The sequence below is a fragment of the Rattus rattus genome, chromosome 6 (assembly GCF_011064425.1).
Source record: "Rattus rattus isolate New Zealand chromosome 6, Rrattus_CSIRO_v1, whole genome shotgun sequence".
NCBI lineage: Eukaryota > Metazoa > Chordata > Mammalia > Rodentia > Muridae > Rattus > Rattus rattus.
In genome coordinates this window covers 56968810-56993438 of record NC_046159.1, presented here as the reverse complement: position 1 = coordinate 56993438, position 24629 = coordinate 56968810, and the positions used below count along the sequence as shown (strand labels likewise).

General features: G+C 48.2%; 1 protein-coding gene across 1 annotated transcript in view; it reads right to left on the bottom strand.

Annotated features, from left to right (window-relative positions):
* Window positions 1–1058: 1058 nt before the first annotated feature.
* Chchd6 (coiled-coil-helix-coiled-coil-helix domain containing 6) overlaps window positions 1059–24629 on the bottom strand; it is a 217476-nt gene continuing 193905 nt past the window's right edge. The window contains exons 7-8 of the mRNA XM_032906118.1: window positions 2501–2636; window positions 1059–1252 (exon numbers count right to left, since the gene is read on the bottom strand). Coding sequence (XP_032762009.1) covers window positions 1247–1252; window positions 2501–2636 — 142 coding nt within the window. The 3' untranslated portion in view covers window positions 1059–1246. The remainder of the gene's footprint in view (window positions 1253–2500; window positions 2637–24629) is intronic.

Genomic DNA, 24629 nt, shown 5'->3' with positions numbered 1-24629 from the left:
GGCACCCTTTAGCTTCTCTATACACTGTGAGGCACTCACCTAGAACACTGAGGGAGGGTGCTGTTGCTGCCTTTCTTGACTGCCACTCCCACAGTGTGGCTAAATAAGACCACCAGGCAAACCTGGCTAGATGGTGGGCATCTCCCAAACATTAATTTCCCTTGGGCTTTGAGGGAGGAGTACAGAGATGAGCTGCTAAGCCTGAGTGTGGGGCACTCAGCTCCAGATAGCCCAGGGACTCCATGAGCAAACTGAATGGGAAATACAAGGCTACCAGCAGAGAGGGCAGAGAACCCCAAGCTCCACCCAAACCCCTGTCAGGACAGGACATAGTGCAAGCCACAGTGTGGTCCTGGTGTTTGGTGTGTTGTAACAGAGAAGGCCTAGCACTGAAAGGCTGGTATTTAGGCCTGTTCATCTCAGTCCTCACGCTTGAACCACAGTGTTGCCACCTGCACTGTATCAGAGCCCTGAAAACAAACTGTCCATCCTTTCTATTTCCTATTCAGACACCTGCTCTGGCCCAGAAGAGCAGGGTAGCCTCATTCTCCTAGGCAGTGCAGACCACAGTGCTCTCTGCCTTGGCCCTACCTCAGTCTGCCCTTCCTGTGAAAGGAGGACATGGCTCTAGGTGCCTGAGCAGCATTGCCTCTGCTCAAGGCCTAGCTTCCCCAGCCAGAATGCCCCTCTTCCCCAACTTTTCTTTTCTTCTCATGCCACTGCCTCCTTAGCTACAGAGCACCTTGTTCCTCCCCACCTGGGGCCCACTCCTCACGGCTCTGCTTTGCCCTGCAATTACCCACCAGCCTTCCTGAGAGCAAAGAGAAGGTCCTCCTGGATGCTGGCACCATCCCAAGAAAACACCACCTCCCTTCTTTCCTCTCATACTTGCTCCATGGTGGCTTTTGTGTGGTCATGCAGTTATGGGTTTCCATGCTATCCCCCTCCCAGGCCTACTACTCCCCCAGACAGGCAGTCTGTCCTGTGAGGCTCTGTGTCATTGGTGACCAACAGACGGCTGGACACAGAGTCAACAGAAGTGACTGGGTGCCAATGAGTGAATGACTGCAAACAAAGACATCTGCTTTATTTATTTTCCATCAGTAGCACATACTGTTTCTTGAGCATGGCAGCCCCATGCTCAGAGGCATATGGGTGCTCAGTCAGAGACTGCAGGGCATGGGGACCATGGTCTGTGGTCTCATGATCGGTCCCTTCTTCAAGGCTCCAGGAAGGATGCTGCTCCTCAGCCCTTCAAAGAGAACAGCCAGAGTTCAGCTGAGCCCTTTTCTTCCCCAGAGATGGCCCAGGCCCAGGTGCAAGAGCCCTCAGCCCCAGCCCCATGCTTTCCAGGCTCCTGCAGAATGCAACTGGACAGTGGCCATCTCCCTGGAGCATAACTGGCTACTAGTCAGTTAGCTGGCCTGAGACCTAGACCAGGTCTCTCATCACTGCCCAGCAGGGCACAGGCTCTTACTTAACTCATTCTGCAGCAACAATAGCCAGCACCACCTCTTTATCCCCAGAGGTCCAGCTCCCTTCTCTGTTCTTACAGTGGTATGGCTGACCCCACCCTGGCCTAGTGTGGCCTTGCTCACTTCTGCTCTGTCTAAGCAAGGCCCTCTCTGTTCTCTAGCAACTCGGCGTTTTCTAAGCGAGATACTGGGAGAATGCAACTGCAGTCAGGTTCCTGCTCTAGGGAGCTCTGCATACCTCCAGGCAGGCATATACAGCTCTGTACCTGGAGGAAAGCCCTTGGGTGTCCTGAGCTGGCCCAGGAATGCCTCTGCTATCTAACTGCTTTTGGAAGCTAATCTTTCCTGGGATCCTTCACTCCTATCTCACCTCTGCCAGGGAACATGTTCTGTGGAGCTGGCAGATGACACCAAGTTTTTCCAGTAAGTGTATCTCAGTCATAGGGTGCCCTGTGAGCCTGGGTACTGAGGCCCACACTGTGCCAGACTGTATGCATGGTCTAGAGGTGGCTCGGAGCTGGCCTCTGATGTTTCTAGGAGCATTAGATGCAGGGCCAGGAAGGAGAGGCTGGGCCTGGAAAGTCCCCAGCCTCTTTTAGGCATGTGGAGTGACAGAGGCACACTGGAACTTCCTGGGGTCTGTCCAACATCATCAGCACCACCTTTTCCAAGTTTTCACTCGGGATATACTAAGGGGGCATGGGGACTGAAAATGGCCACCGACACAGGGTGGATGGAGCAAGGCTTAGAGTTGTTTCTGCCAAGGAAAGCTAGGGGTATAACTGGGTAGTCCTCTCAGCCCCTCTGCTGAAAGGTGAGAAGTTTGACATTTGCTCCAGGAAGGTGGACAGACTTCATAAGCCCAATCAGGTAGAGCAGCACAGGGGATACTGCTCCCATGGACATGTCTGGGGTCCCAAGAGTAGTGAGAAAGGGCTCTGAGCCAGGTGGAGGATGGGGCATCTAAATGCAGGGGCCCAGGCATAGGCTGTCTCATGCTTACACACTAAAGCAGATGGCCTTACCTTGCGGGCGGTGCTCACACAGTGCTGGTATGCCTTGGCCAGGTCGGAGCATAGAAGTACCTCATGCAGATGGTCACGGTAGCAGCGGAGGATCTGGGCCTGTAGGCCAGAGCATACAGGCTCCACTCTGCGGGGCCTGGGGAATGATAAGGACAGATGGCTGGCATTAGAAGGCATGCAAGGCAAGAACTCACACTCAACACCCAGAAAGACACTTGATAAGCTCTGGATGTCTATCCATCCATGCTCAGTTCACTCTACAAGTGAGGAGCTGCAGGGTCTGGTCCTGTGGCCAGTGGTCAGTACTGAATGGACTGGGGAATGGGGCTATATGCTGATTGACTGCTGCCATGAGTATCCAGTGCAACCAGGAAGGGTGAGGGGGCCTGGTGGGCAGGGCCTCAGTTGGAGGACATAACACTGGACAACCTCCCAGCTGGCTGGGTCAGCCTCTGTCTGAGAAGTCTTCTGTGCATTGTTGACCTGATGCCACAGCTATGTGTTAGGAATGCCATTTACCCTCAAAACCCTTGTCCTCATTTTACTACTGTAACAAGGAATCCTACAGAGATGTCAAAAAGATAAAACAAAGATACACTTCTTAGAGATAACTGTAGCAATGTGTGGTAGCATTTTACTATCTTTTCTTTCTTCCTTTATCAAAATAGTTTGAGAATCTACAACAAATGAATATGCTGGCTTTCTACAATTATGATGCAAAACAAGTGATAAGAAAGTAAACAACAGATTACACTGTTACAGGTGCCCCTCCCAGCTCCCTGAGGCCTCCTGTGACATGTCCACTACCAGATGCCTTTTTTGTTGCACGTAGCTCTCCTCCCCCTGCCTCCCTTACTGTCACATATCCAGTGTTCCCACAACTCACACACACATATCTACACATACTCTCATGCACCTTACGCACACTCCCACAGTCCCGCCACACAACCATTGACTATGATTCCAGAGTTCCCCACTCACATGCACTTGCTCTCACACCCCTCCCACATCTACACACCACTCCTCCCTGCACCCATTCTCTCACACTCATCCTTCCCCTCCCACGAACCTCCGTTACCGTCTTTACTCAGGGTCCTGTGCACACATGCTCTCTCACGCCCCACCCCAGCAGCTCTCACAGCTGCATACTGGTAAAAACATGCTCCCTTAACCTCTCCTGGCTCTATGCGGCACGTTATTTATTCTTCCCTGCCTCCTTCTCCCACATGAGAAAACTGTGGTATAGAGAAGTTACATCACATAGCAGTGTATGGGGAGGGTGTATTTATTGTGGTGGTGCCATCTACCCATCAGCTTTCCAGAGGGTTTTCGCCAAAGCTTGCCCATGTTTGTAGCAGCTGTGGTGGACCTGAGTGACACCTGACAGTTATAAAGCTGCAGTGAGCCATTCCTCACATTCTTTGGCAATAAAAAGGATGAGTATTCGGCAAGCTGTGTTTCAGGCCAGCATGCTGTTCTCCTGCCCAGCACTTCTGAATTTAGAGTGTCAGCCATGCAGCAGACATCAGAGAAGAGAATGCTGTTGTCAAGATAATTCAACCACGTGAGAGCCATCAGTTAAGAAGAACCAGCAGCAAAGTAACCAAGGGCTTGGGAAGTCAGTCTGCAATGTCTCATGCCCAGCTCGGGGTCTAGTAACCAAGGGCTTGGGAAGTCAGTCTGCAAAGTCTCATGCCCAGCTCGGGGGTCTGAATGGGCCCTTCCACCACTGCCATTTGCTTTATGATGCTGCTGCCTGTGGTCCACCCTTCTTCCTGAACCAGCCCCGGACCACAGTCATCATGCACTATCCTCTCTGTAGACATGGTGCCTCATTTAATCAGGCCTGACTCTTTCTAGAACCCTCACTCACCCAGTTCACCTTTCTCTGCTGAGCAGAACTTGGTCACAGGTCTATCCCTCAGAAATGTGCCAGTGAAGGAGTGAGGAACCCATATATAGCTGGAACAATAAGAGTCAACGGAGACAAGAACCAGATAGAGGGTTTGCAACACAAGTGGGCAGGCAGGCTGGGATACTGTGGCAAGCTGCCAAGCCACAAGAGAGAAAACCTACTTATAGGGCAGAAGCCCCCAAACCTCATAGTTGTGCCCAATGCTGCTCAAGGGGGCTTCCTCCAAGCTCCAATGAGGTCATCTGAGGTCTTTGCCTCTGCATTTATATATCACACCTTCAGATACATGAGGGAGAGGTGTCTTTCTCCTGGTGTTTTGAAGACCCCCTTGCCGGGTTCTACCTGATGTACAGAGAGGCCCGGTGTGTGCTGTGCATCACCTCTTTTGTAACTTCCTAAGAGCTTGTCCAGTTATGGGCCTTTTGGAGCTGTATGGGGTCTTGGAAGACAGAGCTCTTAGTAGCTTCATGTCTTAGACAAGTGCTCTCTATGAGCACTGCTCTGAGGTCCCTCAAGATCACCCTCAAGTCTTAACTCGCACCCCTATCCCACTGTCTCCTCTTCTGACTCTGTTCTCTGTCTCATACCTGGGAAGGCGCAGGCATCTTCCCTGCAGAGTTAACCTTGCATAGTCATCGTCTACAGGCACCAGGCAGACACTAGTGGCTACTACCTCAGCTCTAAGTGGTATGAGGCTTTCTGTCCTTATCGAGAAAGTACCCTATCAGGCTCCTAGGCTCAGTATGAGAGGCACACTGGGAGCCAGAGCTCTGACTCACATCCCCCACAGAGCTGCTGATATAGGCTGAGCTGCAAGTGAGGAGAGGAGTGGCTTCATCACTAGCCTCTTTTCTCATGGCCCCTAGGGCTGCCCACCTCACTGACAACTGCTCCCTAATAAGAGGGCCTGGGAGCTAAGAGGAAACTTCAGAGAACACATAGTGGGTTTGTAGGTAGGGAGAAACTGGGCTGTGTGAATTCTATCTCTTGCACAGCATTGCTACTGCTGAGGCTGTGCTGGGACTTCAGCACAGTAGGAACACACACAGGCAGGCGAATGTCAACAGAAGTTTTATCTGTTGTGCACAGAACAATCTGAGGAGAGGCACAGCTACTGAAGTGAATCTTTCTCTGAAATAGGGTAGGGCTAGTCAGGTCAAACCATTTGGAAACAGGTATTGGGTGGCTTTCCCCCATTCAAGGTGACCTGTTTTACTGAGTGCTGCACAACAGCTCCAACAGATAAGAATGATCTTGTGAATGGGTGTCAGCTTAGGTGGCTGTGGACGTCCTGCTCAGCTGACACACGGTCTGAACACACTCAGTAAATGCAGAGCCTTATAGCAGATGGCTCAAAAATCAGGTCCCTAGTAGCCACAGCCCTCATTCAGATCACACATCGCCTTAACATGTCAGAAGCCCGTCAGGTTTTCCATTTCTGAAGTACACATCTATGTTTCTGCTGAGCTTACATCAATCTGGATCCTACATATCCACCAAGATAGAGACTGGTGCCCAGAGTGGGTAGCCCAGGAATAAGCACACCTAGAAGTCAGTCAGAGGCTTGGAGTTTCTTCACTTTCCACATCCTTCCTGGGCCTGGGAACATGACCTTATTTGGACACAGTGTGGCTATGGGTACACTTAGTAAAGACAGGTGACAGAAGTAGAGTGAGTCACACCCAGTGGAAGTCTAGTGCACACTCTCATGAGAAGAACAAGGACAGAGGCAGACATATGAGACGTTTGTGCTCCGAGGACAGAGTTGAAGGTTGTCCTCCACTATCAGCCAAGGAGTGCAGGGGCTACCAGGAGTATCTGCAGCTTCTGCACTGGATGAGAGGGGCAGGAACTGTACACACCTTGCACTTGGACTCTCAGTCTCTAAAACTGGGAGAACATGTGACCTTTGGTGGCTTTGAGTGGCAGCACAACAGAACACAGGGGGCAGTGTGAAAGTGGTGGAGTGGAGGATAGCACCAGTTTCTGGGCTACCAAACACCTACTGTGCATGCACCAGGATAGATGCCAGGCCCAGCAATGTCTCTGCCCCAACCTTGTGAGGCAGTGTCCTCCCTGGTTTTATATCAACGTGACCCAAGCTGGAGTCTTTTTGGAAGAGGGGAAGCTTGGTTGACGATTGACGTGAAAGGCCCAGCTTAGTGTAGGTGGTGCCATTGCTGGGCTGGTGCTGAGCAAGACAATAAGTAGCTCTCCATCGCTTTCTGCCTCCAGGTTCCTGCCCTATTTGAGTTCCTGCCCTGGCTTCCTTCAATGATAAATAGTGATGTGGAAGTGTAGCCCAAAGAAACCTTTCCCCCCCAAGTTGCTTCTGGTCGTTGTGATTCAGTAGTGGTTACAGTAATGGTAACCCCAGCGAAGACAGACACCATCTACACTGAGAGGTGAGTGACTGTGGCCAAGCGAAGGCAAGTATCTCATGAGTGGCTCTAAAGGATGACCTTGCTCCCTAAGTAGTCCACTCCCTGGGAGAAATCTGGGGCTCACCTGGGGGAACAGCCTGGGGAAAGGAGAGGGCAAAGAGGACATCTAATCCAAGTAAACAGCCTAGGAAGAAAACCCAGACTCAAATGGGAGTGCATGTAGGTGAAGTCTTTGCTACTCTGACTGACTTGACTGTGCTAGGAACTACAGGGACTTCTGTGTCCCCGACAACATACATTACTAAAACTGTAACATTCCCCAGAATACAAACAGCAGCTTTGTGAGGTAGGCATTGCTGCCTCATTCTGTACACAGGGATGAGTCTCAAAAAGTCTAAGTGGTTTTCTCAAGGCATGCAGCAGTAAGACAGGAGCATGGCAACAAGAGCCCGGGTGTCCATTTCCAAAGCCCATGTCTCTCTAATGCACGTAACTTCTAGAAAATGCCACAAAATTCAAAAGAAGAGACAATCAAGGATACAAGAAAGAAACAAAATACAGGCTTATACCACAAGGTATGCAGGGCTTCTCAATGGCAGGAAACTTGCTGATTCCACTTGGAAAGGGGTGTAGCAGGGAAGGCTCCACACAAAGAAAGGCAAGTTCATAGTAAATCAAGGAACACAGCAAGGCAGGACAATAGGAAGCCAGAGGAAGTCACCTGCCCTGCAGCCTCAGCAGGCAAGGGGAGTTCCTGCAGCAAATCCAGGGTGCTACTCCTTCCCCAGCTGCCTCTCATGAGGTGCTCACTGTACACCTGCTCACATGCAGCCCCCGTCCTTTGTCTCGCTCACTTTATTTAATAAATGGGATCTCATCAACTTATCCTTCTCCTATTATCACTGCTGACATCAATCTGATAATATTGGTCTGGTATGGAATCTGGCTATTATCTGCCCTCCTCATATTTAATTTCAAGGAAACATTGGTGGGGACCTTGGAGCAGGCTTTTTATTACAGCAGCAGCAGCGAGATTCCACATGCACTAGCCATTCATCTCCGTCACGTCTTGCCCAGCTGCTCAAAGGCAACTTCTGTTCCATCCCGTGGCCAGGGTGCAGGCACTGTTCAGACAGGCAGGTTTCAAGGGAGTGGGTTAACTGGCTACTATCGACCTTGTGCCACTCAACCTGGGTAAATGGGACCCAGGGACCCACTATTGATTAACATGCCACTCGGGATCATTGTCAGTCTGGCCCTCAGATGCCCATCCCTAAGAGGCACAGGGCTAAGTGGGATGAGAGGGAGGGGCTGTATGTGTACTTGTACATCCTCCCCACCCCCAATGTGTGAAAGAGCAGGGCCCTTTCAGAGTCTCAGAGGTACGGAGGGAAACAGCAGGTTACTGTGGTCTCCAATGTCTGAGGGTGACTATATTGGGATAGATGTCCCACAGTAGCCTCTGTAGCTATGGTCTGAGGCTCTCAGGCATAATCAAGAAGGGCCTGCAGTTGGGGCTGACTAGATGTTTTAGTAGCTAAGAGAGCTTGCTGCTCTTCAAGAGGACCTGAGTTTTGTTTCCAGCACTCAACGTGGCTTCTCACAATCGCTTGTAACTCCAGTTTCAGGGGATCAGATGCCCTCTTCTCGCCTCCTCAAGGCAAAGCCTTTCCTAACCCCTTCTCTCTGGAGCCTTGGTCATTTGACACCTGGAACCTCTGTCCATCTTGGTTAGTTCATCACACTCTCATCTGGTTACTTCTATAACCAGCCCTCTGACACTAACTAGAGGGATCTCTCTAAAGCATGGTCACACTGCTGTTCTGAAGGACCATGGCCAGCCACCTGGACCTGGTTTTTGAGCTCTGCTTTAGTCCTAGTGACAAGCTCAGTACCCAAGGCCCAGCCAGCTATGTTCAGGTCAAGAAATCTGTGTCCCGCTCAGCCTCTTCCACAAAGCTGAGGTGCTCGGTGAGAAAGTCCCAGTACAGATCTGGAAACTTTAAGTGTTTGCTGAGTAATGCTGAGTGTGACAGGGTAAAAACAGAGCTTAGTTTTGAGCCTAGTCCCTCTACCCTGCCTCCCACCCTAGTCACTGTGGTAACTTCTAGAGTGGATATTGTCCACCTACTCATAAGCCTGAGGCCCAGAGGCATTTTTAGGGTGGCATTTGGGCTTCTCCATGATGCAGTCTGGAGTTAGCTTTCTCTTGCATGAAGATGCCAGGACAGTACCTCTCAGGGTACATGGAAACATGCCAGAACTTTCCCCCGTCACTGTTGGGAGATGTACCAGGGCTCCAGGAGGAAGTGCTGTCCTCCACAAAGACTAGTGTATTTGACCAGCTTATGTTGCAGGAACCTGGGGGTACATGTGGTATACGGTTCTGAGGGTCCAAAAATAGAGGGCACCAATAGTGGCCATGGCCCCTGTGGAGTAGCTCACAGTGGCTGTCACACTGTGTCGGGCCCTACAGTGGCTTTGACTGCTCTCATGTGTTAAGTCTATTCTAAAGGAAGCCAAATACTAGGAATGTTGTTGGAAGTACAGGGCATTGGGAATCCTGGTGTACAGGGTGTTTTGGATGGAGGTCATGCTGCTCAGGCTGGCTGACTTGCAGACGCTGAAGCTCTGCCACAAGAAGCTAGGGAAGCATGGCCCTAATGGAGCTGTGGAAAGAAGCAAACCATTGGCGCTGGCTGCTTAGTAAGGAAACCCTAGGTCTAAGACAGTTTAGCTGACTTACATAGAAAGACCCTATGTGATGGAATGGGACCTGTCAGGGACTGACACAGAGCAGGCGGGCCCAGTTCAACCCCAGAGTCAAGTCCTGGACCACTGCAGAGAAAAACTCCACTTTTCAGGGCTCTGGCCCAGCAGCCTGAAGCCAACCCAGTGGCTGTGAGGGGCTCTTGAGAGCCATACAATTGGCTTATAGATATGCAGGCTCAGAGACTTTTGAGATGCCTGGCACCTTCCCCAAGAGCTACCAACTTCAGTGCTTGAGGCTGAGGTCTTCTGAGTTACCACTCCTCCTGACCTATGACTTGTCTCCCTTGACTTTCTGTTTTGCATCTCTCCTAATAGTCCTGTGAGTCGCTCAGTCCGATATTAAACTTCGTATCCAGAATCCACGTGATTGTTGTAACAACAGGAAATAATGCATGATCAGATTATCTATTCTGTTCCTCTCTGTCTCGACAACTCATCACTAGCACCCGCATCATTCTCGACCCAAGGACACCAGTTCTTGCTTTCTATGATGTGCCCTCCATCTGAGTATGCACCCATCTATGAATGTGGTGTATGTGGGTACTGACTCCACGTACCAGTAAAGTATCCTGGTGAAGAGACCAAGCCTACCTCAGCCCTGAGGGAGCCATGAAAGCATGAAGTAGCGGCCTCACTCCAACCTCAGCAGCCAACGCATTGAGCCTGCATAGACTCTGAGGTAGTCTGGTTTGTAATCAAAGGACTGCATTGCTGTGATGGTTTGCATATGCTCCGCCGGGGGAGGGGCGCTATTTGGAGTTTGTGGCCTTGTTGGAATAGGTGTGTCACTGTGGGCATGGGCTTGAAGACGCTTGTCCTAGCTGCCTGGAAGCCAGTATTCTGCTAGCAGCCTTTAGATGCAGACGTAGAACTCTCAGCTCTTCCTGCACCATGCCTGCCTGGATGCTGCCATGTTCCCACCTTGATGATAATGGACTGAACCTCTGAATCTGTAAGCCAGCCCCAACTAAATGTTGTCCTTATAAGAGTTGCCTTGGTCATGGTGTCTGTTCACAGCAGTAAAACCCTAACTAAAACAACTGGTTTCATAGGATTTGTCCCTAAGCTGTTCTGGGTCAGGTGACAATAGGAAAGAAGTTTCTCAAAGGCCCAAATGGTGCAGAGTGGGATTGTATTGGAGCTATCCAGAGTCTGAATCTCAGAAAAACCTCTTCTCACCTGTCTGTTCTGGCCATCTAGATTCAGGGCCCTCAAGAATTCCTTGGCTTCTGGGTTTACTGTCCTGCTACTAGTGGGGAGGCAGATCATCAGACTACAAGGCAGCCCCCAGCTCTTCACTGGTTCCTGTTGCCTGTGAGAGATGAGAACCCTTAGTGGATGTTCAGAGCCCTTTACAGTCTATACATGGCTCTATGAGTCTTGTCTGCCCTCTCACATAGAAACTGCTATCTCCTGAGCTCTAGTTCCCAGGGGCTCTGGCTATTTTCTCTGCCTCCAGTTCTCCAGTCACCTAAGGCCTGTGCTCACCCAGCAGATTGCTCTGCTCTTTTTTTTTTTTTTTTTTGGTTCTTTTTTTGGGAGCTGGGGACCGAACCCAGGGCCTTGCGCTTCCTAGGCAAGCGCTCTACCACTGAGCTAAATCCCCAACCCCGCTCTGCTCTTTTCTATAGAGAACCTCAGTGCTGTAGGTTTACATTGTATCCTACCCCATGCAGCTGGAACTGAACGGACATGGTGACCTTCAGTGTACTGAGTTGTCACTGGCTGCACTTCCGTTTCTTTTCTTTCTGCAACTCTTGCTGTTGCTCATTTACTCCCAGCACTGCAGCACTGCAGCAGTTAACAGCTGCTAAATGAGCTGGTGGTAAGAGAACACACTACTTACAGGTCATTCTCTTAACATGTGCCATGCTCTTCTGGATCTGTACCATAGCTCCCATGCTCCCCACCACCCAGAACATTTTCTATATCTCACACATGCTATTACAAAGATCCTAGAGAGGGGCTGGTTCATACTGTCTCACTACTGCCCACCTATGAGAGCATGGACTGGCCTCCTGCCTCTCTGGTTCCCCTCACTGGGAGTATTCTTGACTGTCTCTGCCTCCAGTTCTCCAGTCACCTAAGGATTTGTGGCCCTTGCTGGGCTGCTGCTGCTGATGGTCCTAGGCACTGCCCATTACCCACTTGAAAACCACACATGCATGCTGCAGGCAGGTCATGTAAGAGCTGTCTCTCCATTAAACCAGGGTGTCTGAAAGGCAGGAACCATAATATAGTACAGTTGCTTCTGCAGGTCTGCACAGAACACCTAGCAGAAAGCAGACATTGCTTATCTGAAGTTGGCAAGGCATCAATAATTAAGAGTCACAGGGGCTCGACTTTGCACAGGTTCTTGTGGCTGAGACTTACATGGGCTCTACCTTTGGCTGGGCTTTGCCTACTTTCTCTGACAGTCAGACAGTGTTTTCTTCTGCAGCCCACAGTTTTCCTGATACTCACCTCCCACCCTTTCTGTGCCTGGCAGCCTCTGTCCTAGGTGACTCAGACTCCTTTCTCCTCCAGATCTGAGGAGTTTGCCAAGGCAAGAGTTCCTGCTATATCCTGGTCCTGTGTGTGGAACCTGTACACATGGGAGACCTTCAAGCAGCAGTGGCCTGCTATGAAGTGCTCTGGAGCTTACCTGCCCAGCCTGGGCCAAATGCAACACAGTAGCATCTAGAAGTATCCAGAAGAAGTACTACTGATATGACGACCATATTCAAACCATATCCAAACACCATAACCAAAAGCAAATTGGGTAGAAAAGAATTTATTTGGCTTATACTTCCAAATTGTAGTCCATCATTGAAGGAAGTCAGGGCAGTAACACAAACAAGGCAGGAAACTGGAGGCAGGAGCTGATGCAAAAGGCCACTGTGGGAGAGGAGGACTGCTTACTGTCTCACTCAGTCTGCTTTTTTATACAACCCAGGAACACCAGCACAGGAGTGGCGCTACCCACAGTGGGCTCAGCCCTCCCCCATCCATCACTCATAAAGAAAATGCCCTAGAGGCTTATGAGAGCTTGATCTTATGGAGGTGTTTTCTTACCTGAGGTTCCCTCCTTTTAGAAGACTCTAACTTGTGTCAGGCTGACACAACACTAGCCAGTACAGGGCACATCTGTACGACAGGATTTCCTCCAAAGGCATGAGTAGTCACCCACCCAATTAGTGTGGCTGGCTAGACTAGCCTAGAGCTCAGGTGATGGGGATTTTCTGCTTCAGTTTGCCACCCAAAAGGGAGAGTGGATCTCATGCCATGTGCTCTTGAGAAAACATTGTCACCTCACAGACATAAGACAGGAAGGCAAGCACTGGGTCTGTGAGACTTAGACATTTCCTTGTGGGTGGTTTAAAGCTGGGTCTGCACACTCAACACAGCCAGACCCTTTCTCCAACTTGGACCTCTAGCAGCCTCACTGTGCAGTATACTCAAACCAGCCTCTTGAACCTCTCAAAATCTGGGCTCATACCTGCCATCAGCACCCTAGACTTCCACACTCTCGGCCACAGAAACACTGACTACTTTTAGTACTTTACCCAGCCTTACCTTATACATCTAGCCTGGCCATGCACACCCTGTCTTGGCACCACCAGGCTGCCACCTGCACCCTATTCCCATGCTGTCTGCTAATACTTTTCCTAGAGCTCTGCTCACTCTCTGATCCTTCCAGATGAGACCTAACTAGATCAGTGGCCATTCTGTACCTACCCTTCCTCCAGCCATCCTCATTCTGTCTTTTTTTTTTTTTTAAAGATTTATTTATTATATATGTACACTGTAGCTGTCTTCAGACCAGAAGAGGAGGGCATTAGATCTTATTACAGATGGTTGTGAGCTACCATGTGGTTGCTGGGATTTGAACTCAGGACCTCTGGAAGAGCAGTTGGTGCTCTAAACCACTGAGCCATCTCTCCAGCCCCCTCATTCTGTCTTAATGAAGTCCAGTGTCAATCCATTCTCTCATGGCTTGTACCTTTGCCATTCAATCTAAAAAGTCACCATTAATCTCAACTCCTCTCTTATCTTCTGGGAGTTTGTGTATTACATTTAGGTCTGTGACCTATTCAGAGTTAGTTAGTTAGTTTGTTTGTTTGTTTATTTATTTATTTATTTATTTTTTGTGAAACTCACTGTTTTGGGGATTCTAGGAATGCACACAACTGACACCTCACATGTAAACTCATCCCACCTGTGGGTCCTGCCCTCCCCACTTACCTGGACATATGCAGATACTGGGGCTACACAGAAAAGCCTGGATTGTGTGTTTCCTAGGAAGACACCTGGTCACTGGGTCTGTTCCATTACATGCAGGCAGGCAGCAGGGTGACAGTCCCACTCCCTGTCCTGTGAATCACAAGGGGCCAAAGAGGATCTTCTCCAGAGCGTCCCTTCTCCTGAACCTCAGATGCCACTCAGGACAAAAGGAGCCATGCGTTCTCAGTGCAGAAGGCACCCCCAGACAATCTTATCCTCTGATATCTGATCTTGACTTTGAACCAGAGTTGACCTCACAGTCACAAGGTTGGCCATAACCTGTGCTGGGAGGGTCCAGCAGGACCCTTGACACTCTGACTCCTGGAGAGGAAACTGACCATTACCAGCCATGTGATGGTGTCAATGGTGTTCTGTTTTCTGAAACTGTCCTGGCAGTCCTTGAAGGGTTTTGGGCTATTTCCTGAAACAGGAGACTAGCCCTTTCCCAGCCGTCTAATCCTTCAGCATGAGAGGGAGAAGTGGGGTCCTGATAGAGAGGATACTATGAGAATACTAGTGGAATACTGCCAAGAGGGGCGAGGGGAAATGAAGGCAGAGGGCCAAAAGCAGTCTAAGTACTTGGGAGAGAGCTTAGGCTGAACACAACAGTTCACTGACCAAGAGTGGCTCCTATGCTGAGGGAACCATGGAGAAGGGCTAAGAACTCTTAGGTGTTGGGAATATTGATATAATCTATAGACAGAAATGGAAATCCTGAAGGATACAGTTCTACATATGTGCACATATGTGATTATCTATGTAGTCCATGCATACACATGTCCTAGCTCACTTACTGAGAATACCCAGAACAATGAGAGCAGCACAGTAGCACCAAGCACACCCAGGCCCAGAAGCTGGTGTCCAATACCATTAATCACTTGACTCCTTAAATGGCAGGCTCCATGACTGGAACAGAGGGAGATTAAGACCACACGGGGACCCCATTCCCACAAGCTGAGATGTACTTTGAGAAAGAAGAGATGGGGGAAAAGACAGAGGGGAAGTCTTAATCTGAAATCCGAAATCTAGGCCATTCCATTAAAGAACTGAGAATAAGCATTACAACCCAATGAACAATGTGGCTTCCAGGCCTCCCACATAGAACCAGGTGAGTGAATGCAGAGTTGAGGTGGAAGGAGGTGAGACTCTCCTGCGATACAATAGCGATCCAGAAACACAGGAGACACTCTGGGCATAAGTAATCACCCTTTAGCAGCCATCACTGTGGTGGCTGATTGGGTGAGAATGTCAATACATTCAGGATTTAGTGACAGTCTGGAGAGTGTCAGCACACTGGCATCTTACCACAGTACTTCTTGACAAAATACTAGCTGGCAACAGAGAACATGGGATCTTTAATACAAGCAGAATAGGCCTAGGTCAACATGGTCAAGTAGTAGATGGAAGACTTAGGTCTCCCAATGGGACAAAACCCTGTTAGAGCATACCATTGATCTCCGAGGACATATGGCTTGACTGTGGTTGTGAGGGGATACTGGGCAAACACAGGCCAGGGTGTCACCCTACAGATGAGAGTCCTGTACTTTCTTTAAAATTATCAAGGTTGTTAGTGGCAGGGAAGGTGAAAGAACAGGTCTGTGTGAAGGAACTAACAACTAAGTCAGGACAGACTCATGGACAATGTTCTGTTCTGGATCAGAAAGGAAGGAGAGGCTGCTACGGAAGCAGGTAGAACCTGATTTATGAGGGGATAGTTGTATTCAGATATGGACTTCATAAAGGAAAGGCTGTGTGGTGCCATGGAGGACACTTTGGGAGGTATTTGAAGGACACACTCAGTTGAGGAACGAAGGGCTACCAGCTTAGACCAGGATATGGCTCCACAGAGAAACAGTGCTGAAGCAACCCTGTGACAATACAGCACTTAGGAGCCCTGGTTAAGGGACACAGGACTCCTCTGTGTTGTCCTCAGCCTGGCCATAAGCAGCCAAACAATAAGGATGGCAACTTGATAGGATGGAATGTACTCAAGAGGATGTACTTATCCAAAAAAAGACATTACCAGATTTCCATTTCTTTTTCTAGCTAGGAGTAAGTAGGGTTGGAGAAATTTGACAAAATGATTCTAAATACATCTTTAAAAAAAACAAGCTGGAAAAAGATAAACAAGGTAGAAAAGCTTGTTCTACTAGAAATACAATATTTTGAATCATGGCAGTTTTATAATACATTTTAAGTGTGTTTAAAATATGCAGGGTTGATCCTGAAAAGGAGTCTAGAAGCAGATCTGTGTGTGCAAGTGGAACTTAGCGTGTGGTCAAGCAACTTAGATCAGAACTAACAGGACAAACGACTCCTACTCAGAAAATTCAAGGTGATCTGTGCTCGCATCTGGCTCCCAAGTGGACCCCAGTGGGCTATTTAGAGTAACAGTTTAAGGGCACAAAATGAAAAATCACACAAGTACTATTTCTTGGGATTACAGTCCTGGGGGAAGGAAAGCCTTTGCAATACAACACAAATCACAAATGAAAACATGAATAAACAGATACTTGTTCCTATCTACAAATCGACTCCAGAGGCAATGATGACACAAAGCGTTAACTAGAGCAGCCAACAAGACACCAGGGTGAGTGGGACACTAAGGCACACATAGGCTTGTGAGAAACAACACAGGCTGCCAGTAAGTGAGCCACGGCAATGTAAGAAAAGGCTTGGATTTCACTTAGTAACTGAAGAAATGAGTTGTAGAAACCAGAGCTCTCTTCCCTTATGAAATTGGCAAACGTATTTTAAAACAAAAACAAAACAAAATACTGTTACAATACCAGACTTGGGAAGCCTTGGGAAAATGGACACCTTCCTCCATCACTATGTGGGGTAGGAAATGGCACTTGTTCTTCCTGGAGGACAAGTTGAGAAGCATACTAATATATGTGTTTCCGGCTCTCTTGGTGTACGTTTTGAACTAGCCACTTTTTCTAGATGAACTTACACAAATGTGCAGAGGCAGGCGAGACCATTTGTCAGAGTGCTGGCTACCTTAAGAAGGGGCTGGGAACTACCCCAGCTTGTGGTGGGGGGCTGCTCAAGACTTTCTGAAATAACCATATGGAAGAGTGGCAGGCAATTAATATAAAGACATAATTAGACATCTACTGACCAGAAAGGTGCCCACATGTGGATGAGGTTAATCCAAGGACAGATGTGCAGTGCACGGGACCCATGTCTCATTTGCCTGGTTTGTGGCTGCGTTCTGTGAACTGAGTGATGATCGCCCCAATATAGTAACAGGGAGAGACTTAGATTTTTAAAAAATACTTTCCTTATATTTTTCTATATTTTATTATATAGTAATATTATATATTTAATATTCATATACCATTTTTATAACTATTAGGCACAAACATGACACTTTTTTTCATCTTAAAAAACATCTAAAGATGCAGCCTATCTATAACTACACACATACACAGATGTGTGAACTCTTTGGTATGTATTCTGTGTTATTTGTAATTTGAAGATGCTCTAGGAAACAGCAAAACAGACTAAGGGTAGATGCTAAAGACATGTACTGCAGATGGCAAGTGTTAGCATGGGACCTAAGTGAATATCTATCGTCACAGCACCGCTTCATACAAACACACCTCATCTTTAGTAGCTATAGAAGAACACAGACCTCCATGAAACACCAGGCACAAAAGCCCTGGCCCACACAGTATGAACTCAATAAACACTCACTGAATTACATGAGGCAAAGGTTGCCAGTTCTTCTGAAATTCAAAACTGAAGTCACAAATAATGTTGCTGGGGAAAGGTGTGAATTCTAGGGTATTTGTGAGCAGACTATCTTCTTTCTCACTATCCCCATCTTGTTCCATCACTACCCAGGTATGTGCAAAACACAAGTCACAGTTGTCATAAGCCGGTGGCTGCATGACAGGAAGCCAACTGCAGTCAGTCTTCTGCCAAATTATGCCCCTCCCCCCCATGATGGGTATGTACATGCACACACGTGTGTGTACACAGTGAGGCAGTTACACAGACTGAAAAAGGCAGGCTGGAACACTAGGCCGGCATATGCATGTAATCGGATAGATGGATGTAATTTCTTGTACTTGGGTTTAGGATGGTACAGTTGTAGCTTAGCAGACAATACAAGGTTCTGAGAATTATCTCCTGAAAACACCCATCTGATCCTGTCACTTCAAAGCTCAGGCACTTTTGATGGCTTCCCAAGACAAAACCAAACCCAAACCCCTGGTGTTTAAAATTCCACTGTCAGTCCTGTGCCAGCCACACTCGCTTGTCATACCTCCTGTGTGACAGCTGATGGAAGCTGGCTGACTTGGACAGAAACCTGAGGCTGCTACTCATCAGCTCTGTGACCTTGGTGAATGCCTTCACTTTGGCGACTCCCCATCTTACTGACTATAAAATAAGGCAATAAATGGGAGATAATGTATTCAATGTCATTTCCCAAGAGCACAGAAAGGGTCTGATAAATATGACTGCCCTTCTACCCCTTTGTCTACAGGAAGTCTGAAGGGAGAGGCATGCAGGAGGAGTCGGTATTTGGAGAGGACATCCAAAGGAAGGAAGCTTCAGAAGGTGGCTGTACAGCAGAGGCTTCCTTGGTCATGTTGGTGACAAACAGATCTTCTGAAGAGACTTCAAAGTAGGGATCAGAGAGGGGTCTAGGTCAATCCTGAGGATAAGCTACAGTCTGCCACTGCCTTGGTGCCTACTGGTGGTATATCCTTGTTTATCTTGTCAACCTGACACACATGGGAAGAGGGAGTCTCTACTGAAGAACTATCAAGAGGACTGGCTTGTGGGCATATCCGTGGGGCATTTTCTTGATTGCTAATTGATGTGGGCAGTGCCATCCCTGGACTTAGGCTGTAACAAGAGGTAACTCAATGTGAGCCTGGGAGCTAATGCAGAACACCTCTTTGCTTCAGTTCCTGACTTGAACTCCCTCCCTGCTTCCCTAGATTACAGTCTGTAACTTAGGAGCTGAAATAAACTGTTTCCTCCCAAGTTGTTTTTGATCACAGAAACAGAAAGCAGACTAGGATGAGGTCCTACTAACATAGTCCTAGGAGGAAGGGCACAGGAATACCCTGATGATAGAGTTGTCCCTTCACAAGATTTAAAATGATAGGCATTCATTTTAAATCCTGGCATTGGTCTTTTAATGAGATTGATGTTAAAAACACATGCATGCATGCACCCATGTATGCATGCACACATGCACCTTTGAAGAGTCTAAATGGAGCACTATATGCTGAGTCAGTGATGGCAGTAAGTAAGCAGACCTCCACACAGCTCATCCTCACCCTGAGTCAGACCCTGGTTGGTACTTTGTGCGTTTGTACTCGTGCCATGTAAACTCGGCTCATTTTCTTAGATTCGGTGTGGAGAATGTCAAAGCCAGTTTAGTTCTTGCTATACTCAAACCAAGAAAACTAGTGGCCATACAGTGATGTCAGAAGCCACTTCGGTGGGGGTTCTCACTTGCCTACTGATGGCTCCTGACCTCCCTGTGCTCAAAGCAGAAAAAAATGGAGGAACTGCTGTTTGTAAGAATGGTGCTGTTCTCCAATCGTTGCCTGCAGGACCTAGTGCAATTCTCTCCATTGGGGACACACAGGCTCTCTTTTGGTGGGCTCTCTCATGGTTTTAGGCATGTTAAAGGAGGAAGCATGCAGGTCATGAGGAAGGGAGGGCAGTATTGTTTCCCAGTACAAGTGGAAGGCGAGCTACATGTACACTTAAACATTTTCTAATAGTTACTTGGCAAAAGTGAAGCAGGTGAATTAATTTCAATAATGTATTTCACTTAATAAGATATAACAAAGTGTTATTCCAACATGGCAGTACAGGAAGACATTATGAGACAGTGTAGAGTTTTGTTCTGAGTGGCTGAAACTCATGTGAACTTGGGGCTGGCAGTGCATCTCAGAGGGAACGAGTCCTATGTCAACAGCTGCATGTGGTGAGCCTGGCAGTATCTGAACAGTCTAGGACTGGCACTTTTCTAAACTCTGTACACATGACTATGTCAAGTCACATTCTGTCACTGAGACACAGAGCCTGAAAGAAGGAGAGGTTTATCTTGCATGTTTCAGTCCATGGGTGCTCATCCCTGTTGTTTTGCATACTACACCATAGCAGGACTTGGTGATAGAAAGGCTGGCTGCTTCATGGTGGCTGAGAAGCAAAGAGACAGGAGGAGTCTGGATCCCCATATTAAGGGTATGCCTCTAGAAACCAGACTTCCTTTCACTAGGTTTCACCTCTTAAAGGTTCCACCTTCTTCCATTAGCATCAGATGGAGACCAGGCCTTCAAGACATGAGCCTGTGGAGGACACTCTCTATCCAAGCTCTAACAGCCACGCCTCACTATCTTCCCACCCAAGCATAATGATTCAGAGCAAAGGAACCATGGATGTGCCTTAGCCAAGATAGGAAGCCACAAGAAAGGGATGTGAAGGTGGGTGGCATGGCTGCAGGCTGTGGGGATGCTCTGTTCTCAGAGGGGACAGTCTGGTCCTGAGAGTAAGAAGCAAAGAACACCAGGTGGTTGTCCAGAGGCATGAACTGCTAGGTTGAGAAGGGATAGAATGATCCATATTGCAGGGATCGAAGGCATATATACTCCATGGGAGCAGCCAAGGCCTTTCCCTTATGGCTTTCCCAGCACTTTCTGTCACATCAGTCTGAAGAGGAAGCAGAAACCTTGCCTTCCCATCTCAACCAACACTGTGCATCTGCCTTTCAATACTCATGGTCACGCTGGTAATTCAGCGAGAGCTCGTTAAGATGTGCTCTGCTGATCCCTTTCGCACAATTTTAAAACATTCTATAAGATTCACTTCTGCTACTTATGAACATTTAAATGCAGTTTTGCTCATTTTTATCATATGGAAAGTGTCATACATTTTACATCTATGACTCACTTTAAGCTTTGTATGGTGAATACCGTCTTTCCCCTTTATGCCTTCAAACAGCCTTCTAGCCTTTGCTTAAATAGACATTTAGACCAAACAGCACAAGATTTTGAGCAGATGTAGGAAGATTCTGTACAGTAACAACATCTGAATGCAAAGCACCTTTTTTGTCATGGTGGTTCCTGGCCCTGCGGGCTAGCCTCTGCAGAACTTTGCTTCACCCTGCAGGGCTGTCCTCACCTCTGAAACACCAGCTTGGGACTTCCAGAGTTACTATGAAGCTCTACCTGCAAATCCCCGGGGTGTCTAGAGATCAAAGAAACCAAACAATCTTGTATCAGGCTGTGCTAGGCCTGATGTCCACTCCTGTGGAGGATACAAAGGATAGAAGCCCTGAGAAGTAGCAAGTCAGACAGAAGCCCTGCCTCTGCATCCTGCCGAGCTGCCTTCCTGTTCTTTGACAACTTGGGGCTGGGGGCACCTTAATGCTGCTTGCTGAGCATCCGGTGCAGCCTGAGGAGGAAAGGTAACTGTGCTCACTGGGGAAGCTCAAGGCTGCAGGGCCAAGCACTGTTCCTAAAGTGATTCCCAGACTAACCGAACTGTTTCTTGAAAACTATTTTATCTAGAATCTATATAACCACTTTCTGGTCTCCATTCTAAAAATCCATGCTTCTAATCCATAGGTAATTTACTGAGTCAAGGAAACAATGTAAAAGACAAAAGAAGGGGACAACAGGACATGTGTTCCCAGACTCAACTTCCAGTAGATCCTGACAACAGGCTTTGTGACAGTGAAGCAGTACCTGGAGCACCGGGCCAACACTGTCTGTCAGGACTAATGACCCCAGAGGCAACCATCATTAGCCAGTTCACTAATTAGGGTCTGTTTGCAGAGCTAATGGGAAAGGCAATCACTTGTTAATTTAAGTAAAACTCCAAGGCATTCCTGACAACCATCATCACAGAACACTGGAAGGCATACCAGTGAATACAATACAAAAGTACAAACAAACTCTGTGAGGAATCTGCTGTAGGCACTCCTTCCTCCTAGACCTTCCTCAGCTCTAGGGAAGTATGTCCCTGGAACCCTAGGGAAGTATGTCCCTGGAACCCTAGGGACTACTAGCACCACAGAGAGAAGTGCCCCAGAATCCCACCAGGGAATGAAGAGAGCTGATGCAGGGCTGTGTCCATGCATGCGGGAAGGTGGCACATAGGTGTACCTCTGTGATCTCTGCCTCGGCTTTTGTACTACAGATAAAGCAGCAGTTGATTGTGATAGCATTACATACAACTTAAAAACCATGAACTGTGAAGAAATGTTATTGGAAGGTATTTCAGTGGTTGCTAAACCAATGTCCATTATTTAGAAAAAGATTCCGTAACCCACGAATGAGGGCTTTTACAGAGTTTGCTCTCTAGTACATAACTACTAGTCATAACTTAATTAACCACCTCAAGCTTCCAGAGGCTTCATTTGGATCCTAGAAACGGCAGGAAAGGAGGGCTGGGGCATAGCCACCACTTCAAAAGGAGGCAGGCCTGGGGAGCAAGTGGAACTAATACTGCTCTGAGCCTTGAGACCCTGTGGTACAGTCATATCACAGAACAGATGAGGATCTGAGGCCCAAGGTGGGAGGTGAGTTTTTGGCATAGTGAGCAGGCCCACTAATAGGGCCAGTATGACTCTGATCTCACATTCCCAGTCTTGGAGCAAAGCTTCCTAGAAGTCACCCAAGAACCTGACCCTAGAACTGGGCTCTTGTTAGAAACAGTAAAAGAATTCCCTTCAGATGGGGAATGCAGACTCCTAAAAAAGGCAGGAGTTCTGAGCCACAATGAGTCTTGATCAATAGAGGAGCAGGGGTAAATCACAGGCCTGGCACAACCACTAGGGCCTTCCTGTGCTCATACCCTTGGCATGCCCCCTGAGCCTGGCCATTGGGTATATGTGCACTCTGCAGGAAGTTGGAAGGCATGTGCAAATGTGAGTGCCTGGGTCAGGGAGGCCACAGGGCATAGGACAACATTTTCTTCCAGAAGGACCCATGCTCTCTACATTCAAGGCCAGGCCCTAGAAAGGAGGCAGCTGCTCACACAGGAAAAAGCACTAGGTCTCTTCAATCTCTAGGGTCCCTGAGGCAACTCAGAAGCCAGCCTAGATTTAGTGGCTTTCCCTGGGGGACATTATGGGGCAAGTGATTAATATGTTGGCTATAACACACTCCCTTGGCAGCTGATCTAACTCCAGGGAACACAGTGGTCACTTGGGAGTTTGCCGGCAGTGCAGGTTCTGAGGTCTCTGCTTTTGCAGAATGTTGGACTCTGCAACCCATGTGATTCGAAGCAGACCTGTTTATAGACGGATATGAGCCCATGGACTGGCCTAGCCAGGCTATGAAGCAGTGGTAGGTTATGAAGGCTACTGAGGGAGGCTCTCAGGGCAGCAGGGAACAGCAAAGGCCTTGAAGCAGCTCTACTCTTCAAGCCACACATGACTAGAACCTCTGGACCCTCACACAAGCTGACCATTAGCAGCTACAAGATGGAAATTTACATTTCCAAGGTAGGCTCTGAATCCTGCATCTATCCTGTTCTTTCACTGGATAACTCAGAACTGGGAAACAAACAAAATTTCAGTTTCCTCATCATGAGAATGGGGAAAGGACAGCTCCTGGAAGTAGGCAGGTTTAGTGCTTCATAAAACAAGGGTGGGTCTTGTTATTCTGTCCGTGTGTTATCTGAACCAGATCTCTTGTCATACGCAGTAAAACGAGGGCTGTAAGCTGGAGTTTCCATGGGTTTGATCCATTTCTCCTGATAATCACCTTAGAGCCTGCAAAGCTCTGGGTTGGGTATACGCTGAAGAGAAGGAGGGGAAACCCAGGCAAGCTAAAATGATCTGGGATTGGAAGACTGTGTTAATAGCCAGAGTAGAAGAGCATGAGGTCTGAGTTCCCCAGCTCCTAACCCAAGGCTTGGTCTCAAGGGCCATATAGTGAGAGCACAAGAGTCCTTCTAACAAGGGCTGTAAGAAAGGCATAAACGTGACAGACTTCCTGGGACCAGAGACTGGCTCAGAAGGCTGAGAGTCAGCTTGACAGACCAAGGTTAGCTTCATCAGCAGATCTATGTGCGGGGACCAGAGGGGAGTCAAAGAACATCTGGAATGGAGTTAAAGCTTAAAGGACATTTACTGATAACTAGGCAATCCTGACTCTTTATGTGAAGGGAAGAGGGGCAGTCCTGCAGGGGTGAGGCCAGGCAGGGCTAGAGGTGTTGAGCAAGATAAAGATGCACACAAGCTGATGGCCTTGGCTGGGCCAAGGAGGTGGCTGCTAGGCAGTAGGAAAAGGAACCTTGAGCCAAGGCAGTCCCCATTGTCTGTACTCCAGGCTGTGGGGCTCTTGGGAAAGAAACAAGGAGGGCATATACTCAGATGGGTTTAGCGGGAATGAAATGGAGACAAACGATTTCCTATCTGCCTTCTAAAGGAGATGAAGATTCTATCACAAATCTGAGAAGAACATAGGATAGACTCAGTCCTCACCACAGCCCTTGGGAGCTACTGAGGGTGTGGTGATTTGAATGCTTGGTCCAGGGAATGGTACTATTAGATGTGTGGCCTTGTTGGAGGAAGAGTGTCACTGTGCAGATGGACTTTAAGACCCATCTTTAGCTGCCTGAAAGCCATACTTCTGGGTCCCTTCAGAACAAGACATAGAACTTTCAAGTCTTTCTCCAGCGCCATGCCAGCCTGGATACTATCATGCTTCCTGCCTTGATGATAATGAACTGAACTTCTGAACCTGTAAGCCAGCTAGTCTTTTATGAGAGTGGCCTTGGTCTTGGTGTCTCTTCACAGCAATGGAAA